At 34.2% G+C, this 11,846-nt stretch overlaps 1 protein-coding gene and 1 long non-coding RNA gene across 3 annotated transcripts; one reads left to right on the top strand and one right to left on the bottom strand.

Moving 5' to 3' along the window:
* Positions 1 to 4,332: 4,332 nt before the first annotated feature.
* LOC132278116 (cuscuta receptor 1-like) lies at positions 4,333 to 4,932 on the top strand. Its single transcript, XM_059779936.1, has one exon. The coding sequence runs from the start codon at positions 4,333 to 4,335 to the stop codon at positions 4,930 to 4,932; it is 600 nt and encodes a 199-aa protein (XP_059635919.1).
* A 3,363-nt stretch (positions 4,933 to 8,295) lies between these two features.
* LOC132280103 (uncharacterized) lies at positions 8,296 to 11,594 on the bottom strand. Of its 2 annotated transcripts, XR_009471451.1 has the most exons (3): positions 11,300 to 11,515; positions 10,130 to 10,225; positions 8,296 to 8,687 (listed from the first exon to the last, which is right to left on the bottom strand). It is a non-coding gene; the product is annotated as an uncharacterized LOC132280103 (long non-coding RNA). The 2 variants fall into 2 exon arrangements; XR_009471450.1 differs by lacking the exon at positions 10,130 to 10,225 and having other exon boundaries at positions 11,300 to 11,594.
* Between the last annotated feature and the right edge of the window lie 252 nt (positions 11,595 to 11,846).

The raw sequence follows: 11,846 nt of genomic DNA, 5'->3' as shown, positions 1-11,846 counted from the left end.
TTGAAGAGTGAAGCCTATTATTGTGGCACATTTGATAACCAAAATTTGGACAGTGTAAACGCTGACGGATTCAAAAAATTATGTAAAGGAAAGACGATAATAATTTTTTATTAAATAATTTCAGTGAGGACAATGGTAGAATTTTATAAGTATGTAATTCAAAATGAGAAAATTAGCAAGGGTGTAATAAAAAAAGAAAATATCCCCACTAATGTATATATAAGTAGGTCCTAATTAAATTTGGAAACTTAAATTAAAAAAAATACTAATAGAGATGCTTTTTGAAGTCTCAAGCCTCTTCAATATTTTTATTTATTTATTTATGTATATATATATATAAACTGGTCAAGGTCTTCTCACGACCATAGAGATAGAAATTAAGGTCTTCTCCAATAACTGAAGAGAGAAGAAAAAGGAACATCACAAAGATAAATATCCTAGACGACTATGAGTCCATGTGCAAGTAAGTAATAATAATAATAATAATAGCCCTACAAACATTCAAAAACATATATTAATAATAGAGAATTTTAAAAAATTAAAATTAAAAGAGAAAAGACTTTATATATTATTAAATTACATTGATTTTGCAATATCTCAAAATTAGAGGAGGAATGTTTGTTTTGCTATAAATGGAGTACCATTTTACCCATTCAATTTGCAAGGGCTCTTTCGTCAAACATAAAATAGCATCATCTTTTAACAAAGAATGGTTAATTATGTATACACGGTCCCTACATTACTTAAACCATTTTGAATTTTTGTATTGAGTGTTGCGGGGGTGCAGTTAAAGAGTTATTATAAGCATCTACATCCTACAACACCTACTCGATTGGTCTATATGTAATCTTAAATCTCATTTATAAGAACCTCCAGTAGGACCAGTAGTACAAGAAGCTTGGGGTCATAGAAAGTAGTGTAAGGTGAGAGAGAACCATTATTAGAGACTACTAGTTTATATATATATGGAGATGGATCGGTTGTTGTGGTGGGTTTGGATTTTGTTTCACATCTATGTTAATTATGGATGCTTGGAGTCAGAGAGGATGGCTCTCTTGCAAATCAAAGCCTCCATCAACTATCCAAATGGAACGTCTCCTCTGACATCTTGGGAATCAAATGATAAGCACAGCCACCGTTGTGATTGGGAAAGGGTTGAGTGTAACAATGGGAGGGTCATCCAACTTTTACTCAATACCACATATTGGAATGACGAGGATGCCATAACCCGTTATATGAATTTCTCATTGTTTCTTCCCTTTAGAGAATTCGTATATCTAGACTTGAGTCTGGGTTGAGCATGAAGGTTAACTGTTTGCGTTATTTATTTATTTTTGTTCATATACACTCTTTTTTTAATTTGGAATTTTTTTTAATTGTGTGTGATTTTGAAATCTCCAACATAATTTATAGATTTTGAAAGATTATCTGAGTTAAGAGAGTTAGAGGTGCTTATATTGGATTCTAATTTATTCGATAACAGTATCCTACCATCTCTTGATACACTTTCATCACTTAAAACTCTATCTCTAGCCAACAACAATTTGAATGGATCAATTGACACCCAAGGTGATTAATTCAAAAGTAAAATACCACCTTTTTCAGGTGGATAAAAGAAACATATCTTGTTGTTCTCAATATGCCTAAATACTATCATTTTTCACACGTACTTAATAAATTTGGAGGAAAGCTGCATGTTATTTAACTGCATTTTGTTTTCAAAAAAAAAAAAAAAAAAAACATGTTAGTCCTGAGCAACTTTATCTTCATATTAGTGTAAGAAAAAAAAAATTAATTGCAGGTTTTGCCTCTAAATTAGTATGAATGATCCGAAGTGTATAAATTCTGATATCAGTTTTTTTCGTGTCATTGTAGCTTTTTTTAACATGAGCAATTTGGTGAAGCTGGACTTGAGTAGAAACCATATAAATAGTTTTACAGGGAATGAAGGTACAAAATGAGATAAAAGCATTTTGGTTGATCTAATTTTCATAGACCATCGTACTCAGTTGCAAAGTTGAGATGCAATTACCATTAAGCAAGCTGAAAATCATGCAGTTGGGGTCGAACTGTAAACTTTAATTATTTGTACAAAATATTAATCACAACATAAATCTCAAAATCTTATAACTTCATTAATTTCACATATTCATAATGCAAAAATAAATAGTTAGATACAAATATTTTGATCCAAGATAACAAATTGCGTAAAGATCCAGCCAAAAGTCAAGATTCTTTTTGTGAATAGTATTCAACTAGCCGGTTGAAAAGTATTCGGCTAGCTGGTTGGGTTGAACATGGAGGTTAGTGGTTTGATAAGTTTATAAATTATCACTTTTTTATTTATTTATTTTTGTTGATATACACACTTATTTTTTAAAAAAAATTTCTAATTGTGAGTAACTTTGAAATTTCCAATATAATTTGCAGGTTTTAAAAGATTATTTGAGTTAAGGAAGTTAGAGGTGATTATATTGGATTATAATTTATTCGATATCAACATCCTACCATCTCTTAGTGCACTTTCATCACTCAAAACTCTGTCTCTAGCCTCCGACAATTTGAATGGATCAACGGACACCAAAGGTGATTAATTCAAAAATAAAAAACCAACCTTTTTTAGGTCGAGAAAAGAAGCATATATTCTTGTTCTCAATATGACTAAATATTATCATTTTTCACTCAATATGACTAAATATTATCATTTTTCATACATACTTTATAAATTTGGAGGAAAGCTACTTGTTATTTAACTGCAATTTAAATTCAAAAAAAAAAAATAATGAATACAAATACATAACTACCTTTGCAATTTTATCCTCATATTAGTGTCAGAAAAATAAATAAATAAATTTGCAGGTTTTCCGTCTAAATTACTATGATTGGTTCGAAGTGTATATATTCTCATATCAGTTTTTTTTTTTTTTGGTGTCCTTGTAACTTTTCTTAACACGAGCAATTTGGTGGAGCTGGAATTGAGTAGGAACGGGATAAGTAGTTTTACGGGAAATGAAGGTACAAAATGAGATAAAAGCATTTTGGTTGATCTAATTTTCAGAGACCATGTTGAGTTGCAATTACCAACCAGATTTTAAATATTTTCATAGTAATCAGGCTTGAAGAGCTTAAGCAAGCTGAAAATCATGCGGTTGAGGTCGAACAGTTTTTAAAATGCCAGCTTTCTACAATCATTGGGTGCTCTTTCCTCACTAAAGGAGTTAGATCTCCGGTACAATTATGAATCGCCAGTATTGGTTTCAAAAAAAGGTAAGAGATAATGGAGATGCCCGAAGATGCCTCTCAACTCAATTTGAATTGGCATTTTTTCAATATTGGAATTAAAAACATATTCAGCTATATATATTATTAAAATGAGTAGAAAATATTTTGATTGTACCAGATATCCATTTTTTTATTTTTCCTTCAGTCGACTAATTTGGGTCCTGATATTCATCTTCACCTGTGGTTTTTTTGTTATTTTCTTAATACACTTTCTAGGGTTGGACGGGTTGGACAATTTAAAAATGTCTCAAGCTCACTTTAAATTGGCTTTTCCAATTTCTCTATCATGACCTCATGGTGGTTGATCTATCACATAACAACCTGACTGATAGTGGTGGGATATTATTTTTTCTCTCTTGGTTGTTAGCAAACAATACTCAATTGGGTCATCTTAATTTAAGAAATAACTCCTTCTCAGGCCTTTCCCATTTTTGACTTCTCCTTGCAACATCACAAAGTGGATTGATTGATGTCTCTAACAATTATATTCATGGTCAACTCCCAACAAATATAGGTTCCATCTTTACAACTGTTCTTCTCTGGTGACGATAGACCTAAGAGGCAATAACCTAAGTGGTAAGGTTCCGAGCTCGATTGGCAACCTTTCCTCATTGACCATTCTTCTCCTCAAATCTAATAGTCTCGAGGGTGAACTTCCTGTGCAATTGTGCAGCTTTGAAGGGTTAACTTTATTAAATCTTTCTCAAAACAATCTTTCCGGTTCCATACCTCATTGCTTTGGTTACATACCTTTTCAAACCAATGACTACAGAATCCTTTATATCAGACAGATTTGGTACTGTGGATTGGAGAATTTATTTTTTTTGTCTTCCGTGGTGATGGAGACGAGGTTATCTAACAACTTACGCTTTTCGTGAATTAGCCATTTGAATCAAGCTCAAACTTCCTTCTTGCATGCGTGCCCCTCCCGAAGCACATACTATAATAAGAGGTAGAAATTTATTGGTAGCATACTCGACCAAACGGGTAGAAATTCCCACTGAAGGTTGGGGTTCACCACAAAGAGTAGATTGTAATATACTGGACTATATGTCAGGAGTCGATCTCTCTTGCAACCTCTTAACAGGAGGAATCCCATCTGCTATTGAAAATCTAAGTGAGATCCATGTACTAAACCTGTTACATAACAATCTCATTGGTTCAATCCCAACAACTTTCTTAATGTTAAAACAAGTGGAGAGTTTGGATCTTTCCTACAACAATTTGAGTGGAACAATTCTCTCTCAACTCATCGAGTTGAACTCTTTGGCAGTCTTCAGTGTGTCACACAACAATTTATCAGGTACGACTTTGGAACAGAAAGCTCAGTTTGGGACCTTTGAAGAAAGCAGTTATGAGGGAAATCCTTTTCTTTGTGGACCTCTATTACGTAACAGTTGCAATAAAATTGGATCTCCGTCGACATTGCCTCATCACTCTTCAGAAGAGGAAGGTTTTATGGATATGGGGGTTTTCTATGTGACTTTTACCGTCTCTTTCATAATTGCATTCTTGGGAGTTGTTGCAGTTCTGTGCATAAATCCTTATTGGAGACGAGAATGGTTTCGTATCGTCGAAGCTTATGGGACCTCTTGCTATTATTTTGTTCTTGACTGCTTTCTCAAGCCGTTCAACGGAAGAGGCGTGTAGATCTCGCATGTATCTTCATGGCTGTGTGTGTAAATGCATATAGGCCTATTTAAGGATTGTCTGTTTTTGTAATGTACAATGATGATTATCTAAATGGATACCACACTTTTTCTTCTGTCCAAATCACTCAATCTGAATTGTCCACTTACCTTTTCATCTGTGAGTACTTAGGTAACTCAAAAAAAAAAAAAAAAAAATACTCAATTGAGAAGGAAAGAGACGTACCCAGGATTACTAAATATAATTTACGTTGGCAAAACTTCGTCATTCTGAGTGTAGATTGCTGCATAATGATCAATATAGTTCACTAGTCTTTCTAGGGTTGAATGGGTTGAACGACAACCATTTTGAGGGAAAGATTCCAAACAGCTTGTCTGCCATATCTCTTTTGTCGGTATTAGATATTAGCAGCAGCAACATGTCAGGCAATCTTCCCAGATGGGTTGGGAATATGCATGATTTTGGGGTAGTTGTCATGTCCAAAAAACATTTTGAAGGTCCCACTCCAGTAGAGTTCTGCAAACTTGATTTGCTTTCTTTTTTACACCTTTCCAACAATAATTGTCTGGAACTATTTCATCTTGCTTCTACACATCACATATAGATCATATCCATCTGAACCAAAACAGGTTAAACGGCCCACTAACACATGCATTTTACAACAGTTCTAAATTAGTAACGCTAGACATCGGAGAGAACAACCTAACCGGTAACATTCCAAGTTGGATCGACAACCTTTCCATGTTGAGCATTCTTCTCCTCAAATCTAATAACTTCGAGGGAAACATTCCTGTTGAATTATGCCAATTGAAAAAGTTAAGCATATATGTTGGATCTTTCTCGAAATAATCTTTCTGGTCCCATACCTCCTTGCTTTAGTGACATATCTTTTGAGGCAACCTTGGGAAGATCTTCTATACCGATCGACTACCTAATTGCTGATCCAAGAGACATATGGTTGTCCTACATGGTGGGATCAAGGTTAGATGGAGGCTATATACCAAAATGGACAAAAGATTTGTTTTTTCAGCTCCTTCAACGGATGCACTGACAGTACACTCCTCTTAATTAACAAAATAATGATGACAATCATAATAATGATGATGATTACGATGATGGTACACATAGATGCTAGAAGAAAAGACTGAATTTCCCTTTCTTCAATCATTCTTGTAATTTGTTGGTCACTCACCTTGCCACTACAGAGAATTAACAATAATGTAGTTGACACCAACAGCATTCCACCATTATGGCAAAAATGTGTGAATGGAGTAGCTGAGCTATCGTGGTAAGGTAGTGATGGCAAGCCCCATAGATTCCGCAACTTCTCTATAGGCAAAATTATCAGCTTGCTCCTACTCATTACACAGGCACCAACTCAGCAGAGCACAGACAGAAAAAAACTAGATAATTAGGTATCCACACCTGTAAGTTATTGTAAAAATGATCGTTTCTCAGCAAAGCATGCATTATTCAACAACAATGAAAATGCTCTGGCACTTCACACTCGTCAAGTAAGTTAAATATATTAAAATGGGCCTAAATTTCATGGTCATTGAATAACTGGTCCGTCCTAAATACTCCGAGGATTCTTAGGATTTTAAACCACATTTCTGACCATACATTGCATACTGCATTCAAGAATCAAACAGAGAAAATTCCATATATTTCCATATGAGCTGTTTATAAGACCACCAAATTGCTTACTGGCTTTTCAGGTTTTAAGAGTTAACCTCAAATTAAGACAGGATAAATGGACACCATGACTCTCTCCCTCTGTAACTTTCAATCTCATGCCCTAGCTTGAGGCATCTCTAAACACTCACCTGTCACAACAACTCACATCATAATCCCCACTGATCAATGGAAACATTTTGCCACTTCCATAACCACAAACTAGTCTGTTTCATAATCCACTTGGGCTCCTAGGAGGACTTGGCTTAGTAGCTAATGTCCAGCATTCACCAAGGTGTTCCTACGCACTCTACACCATGAAGATTATATGCCTCTAATCATCAGGCAATTTGGATCAAATTCACTAATTGGCAACCACCCATGAGGCTGCCTCAATGATACATAGTGGCACTTCATTAGTTAGCAGCAATGCCCCACAAGGAACACCCCGTGGTATGATCATCACCTTTCCCATTGATCTACCTCCTCACAATAGTTAATGGATTGTTTGCACACTTGAGGCAGAGCCTAACCATTTTCAAAGGGCCTTCAGAGCATCAGACAAACACGACGATTCTAAACTAGACATCGAACTCTCCAAACATAAGCCAATTTAAATGGACAAGGGTGACCCAGGAATACACAGGTGACCTAACTACTGCAACGCGCACACCCTATCTTTTACAGAACAGCCTTGCACCTAGCACGTATAATCTTCCATAAACAGCTCTTTGATTTACTTTTTATTTTATTTTTTATTAATAATTATTTTTCGGGTTTGGGAGGAGGTTCAAAAGCATCTTGTTTTTCCTAGGCTTCTTCTTCCTATTATTTTTAGGATAAGTTTTAGGTTTCTTATTTCATTAATTAAAATAAAAAAATTAGAGTTCTTTTTTTTTTTTTTTATTTCTAATGTTAAAAATATAATATAACCCCCCCACCCAGGGAAAAAAAAAAAAAACAGAACTCACTGCCAACATTTCTTGTTTAATCATTTCACCATTTTAAGGCTTTACTCTTTAGGCTTTTGTCTATTGGTTTAGATTGGGTCCTTCCTTATTCACTAAAATCAATGAAGCAATGGTCATTCTATAAGCGGACATACCCATATTGTATCCATATCGGATAACCTTTACTTCCAATACTTTTTAGATACTCTGAGACACATCTATTGGGTCTTGAACATTAAAATTTAACTTTGCCAAGTACAATATCACAATATGATTATTAGAAAAAACATAACAATGGTCCCAAATACCTAGAAGTTTTTTACAAAAAGACGAATTAAGATAGAACAAGAATATATCATGTTTACTTATTCCAAAGTTTTTGTCCATGCAATTGAACTCGAAGATTGTTTGTCATAATTTGCTTTATAAGGGAATTCTAGTGAATATTAATAACATATAAGTAATTATATTTTAAAATTACATATACCTATAAATTTAAATTTTTATAGATGTCCACATAAATGTAATATATATACATTGTCATGTCCTTACAGAAGTCATATTCTATTTTTAAGAATTTGATGTGTCACCGTGGTATTCGGATCAATGCTTCATAGACTGAAAAAAAGTTGTATAAGTTGGTGGCAAATAGCTAGGGTTGTTTTCATTGCATTTCTTGTACAATTAGGAACAAGAAGATTTACAGAATCTGAGAATACGGATGTCTGCCCCCTGCCCATTACTAATGGTAAGAAACATACTTTTTCAGTTTAAAAGAACAAAATGTTTCATTTTCATCGCAGCACAATGTTTGCTTAATAATATACTATATGCCTTCATAATGATCTAATTCCTATAAAAATTGTGCATATGGCCAGATATCGATACCTGAAGGCAATCAACAGATACATCAAGAAGAGATGAACAAATACCTGCAGATAGTTTCATAGAGTTATTGTGGAATTCAAAGCCTTCAGTTTAAGGTTGCACAAACAGATTTTGTGTAAAGATAATCTTATCAAGTCTTCCCACCAGATAGAAGAGCAGGAGAACTCTAGCAGTTGGATGTCATCAGATAAATCTTGCGGCCCTGACAGCCCCAGAATCCAAAATTTTTGCTGCCTTCTGTAACTGGATTATTCAAGTTCAGAATTTCAGATACAGAATCAGAAACAGAAGTAAAGGGGAGCAAAAATGAAATGAAATAAGAAGGCAGGAATACATGTATGCTTGCCCCAACCATATGGCGATGACGCAGGGGGAGAGGCCTACAATTACTACTTTGTGAGAAAGAATAAAATACGGGACACCCAATGAACCACATAACCTCAAAGATGGACTTAAAGAGAGATGATTTGGTGATATCCATACAAAGGAAAGATGGTTCATGTATGGCCTTATTCCACTTCTCAAAACAACCCATCTTTCGACTTATTTAGCAATAAGAAAGAGATCAGAAAACAATTAAACTAGAAAAAGTTCAAGAAATAGTAAGTGAACAAAACCAAATTTTTGTAGGATATTGTAGCACCAGTTTCACCTAAATTTTATTACCTACAAATATATCAGGAAATAATATAAAAATAAAATCAGTCAATTCCAAATATCCAGTAAATCATTAAGTCCAACTAAAACCTTTAACATGGTTCCAACTGCCACAGTAAGATCCACTTTAGTCTGTTCTCACCTCTCCAATACGATGGATCAAATACTTGATTTCTCATTTCCCAATGAGAAATCAGTTCTCCTCAAAAGGCGACTCCTTTTCTGCAATTTGCTTAAAAGAAAGATTGCATTGCATTCAGTAAGCTAAATGTTGTCATGAATAAGTTAGTTTGAAAGCGCGGTCAAGTGATTTAGAAACAAGGGGACTGTTGAGAATCTATCTGGCCTGGTCGTACTCCACAATTTCAGCTTATTCATATAGTGTTGCTTTGTTTTAGTTGTATTTAGATGGGATGGCTTCATCACAGGGTTAACGAAATTGCATTGGCGTGTAGGCACTATATTGCAACATTGATAAATTGAAACATGAATAGGCATCCTATCAAATCACATGATCATTTCTTATAATCAAGGACTCTCATGTGCATGCAATGTTTGCGTCAGTGGCCTTTTGGTGATAAAATCTTATCTTGATTTCTTAGCATATATTATGATGTAATAGTAAATAACACGCAGAAGCTCAAGGTATACTCTAGATGGCAGAACATCAGCTACAAGTACATTCTAAACCTCCAAGGTATAATTGTGATAGTCCACATTCTGTAACTCTGAAGTAACAAAACAATCTAAATTCCGGTTATGTGAAGCTAAAATGCCATCTTTTTTAACACATTGAATATCAACATTCTAGAAGTTCACGGATGGAAAAATTCCTAATTTAATAAGGAAGCAAGTGCTTTCATGTCAGTGTCTTCTTCTCAAGATGATGATGCTCGATGAGAAGATCTTCTCCTTTCTGCTTCTACCTAGTATTAGAATGCAAATTCATTTGTAAACTATTAAATTTTATATTATAAATTACTACAAGAACGGAATATCATTGACATTAATCAATACGCAGAGCAGACCTTCGCTTCTTGAAGACGCTTTAACTCTTTCTCCAATTGAAACTCTTCGACATCTTTTTCACTAGCCATGGCTTCCAACTGTGTTTGCTTGTAATACTGAACCATTAAATAGTGATTATGCTTATTACAAGACAGAGAAATTATTGGTTTAACAATGTGACCCAATGAGCAATGTCTAGTTTTGAGTAACAATCCAATAAATTAGTTAGTTACCGTTTCTCTAATTCCATATGCTCCTGTTAAATGGTAAGCATCACCTTAAGGATTAATTTTTAGTATATACTGAGTAATGTAACTAAACCTACTAGAGAACAATAATTTATTGAAAAAATGGAGGGCAAAGGGAAAACAGAAAACGAGAACCAACTAAACCTCTAGGTTCCATGATAATATACATAGTAGACCTTCAGTTTAAAACACAAAATTTAGCAATATAGAAAAAAATTCATTTTTTTTTCTCAATCATTGTGTTGTGGTAAGTCCGCAAGTACCCAAAACCCTAGCTAAAAAATTATGAAATTAATAGTTGCTTCTTTTCTCCTTCTTTTCTAAAGCAAATCATGTCATCTCACTACCACAGAAATCTATCCTAAAGCAACATCGCTGCACTAAATTAGATGCCACATGCTAGTAACCATCATAAATTTGTTGCAGTCATCGCAAATTCCCGAGTCATAATTTTTGGAGTCATGAAATTCCCACATGTCTTCATCCAAGCCAACCATAAACAATATATTCATGAATCCATGATTCTGAGTTCCAAATTCCAAAAAAAATATATATATAAATGTGCAGAATAAGCTAATACATTGAGCTACTCTATGTTTACAATTAGGCAGATATAAGCCAAATTATTAGTGTTAGCTATATATATATATATAACCAAGTGAATTATTTCTACGCTGTGAGAAACTCCCAATGCAATTAAATCCGTAAAAGGCAAGCAAATTTATGCCTCTCACGGGCTGTTTCTAACAAAGCTTCATCAGTTAAAGTTTACAACATAATGTTCAATCATACATATTCCATATCAAACAATTCGAACCAAAAATATCAAATTTAGTATATATTTCGGGCACATGCCACTTCATATCAGAATTTGGAGAAATGAAACAAACAATGCACAAAAAAATTGATCAAATAACATATATATTGTCACAAGTTTCATACCTTCAGCGGCTTTAAACCACGAAGCCATCAAATGCAGAGGGTTTGGACCTGAACAATGATGCCCTAGTGAGGGAGATCAAATGACCCTGTTTCTGCCCTTGTTTTAATTTCCCACCCTGGCCCTAACCACCCTGCTCTGATTAACAATATTTATTTTTTTATTATTAAGAAACAATATGAGTTTCTGAAATGGTAAAGAAATAAAGATATTTAGAGAAAGAGTTTAGGTGTTTTAATTTATGAAAGTATGTTTTAGTAGTTTTAGTTTTATACAAGGATATTTAAGTAATTATAATGTGATATAAGGTCACCGGATGGGTTTAGGGATGATAATGGGTTGTTTGGGGATGGGATCTCATTTTGCATCCCCATTCCCATTTACTTTTTTCACCTTTATAACCGTCTCAAAACTCACAACTTTTTCAAAATAGCCCCCATTTATATAATTGGTTCCCCAAAATCGTCCCAAACGGGACGGGACAACATCACCCGAAACTGTCCAAAAATTCGTCAAATTTTTCAATATAGCTCATATCCCTGTCCCCAT

This window comes from Cornus florida, unplaced genomic scaffold (genome assembly GCF_030987335.1).
Source record: "Cornus florida cultivar Cherokee Brave unplaced genomic scaffold, ASM3098733v1 CherokeeBrave_3.0.0_Hap2_Chr10, whole genome shotgun sequence".
Classification (NCBI taxonomy): Eukaryota; Viridiplantae; Streptophyta; class Magnoliopsida; order Cornales; family Cornaceae; genus Cornus; species Cornus florida.
Note: the sequence above shows the minus strand (reverse complement) of the source record. Positions and strands in the feature narration are given on the sequence as shown.

Coding starts and splice junctions, on each gene's coding strand:
- LOC132278116 (XM_059779936.1), top strand. CDS start 4,333: ATGTCAGGAGTCGATCTCTCTTGCAACCTCTTAACAGGAGGAATCCCA.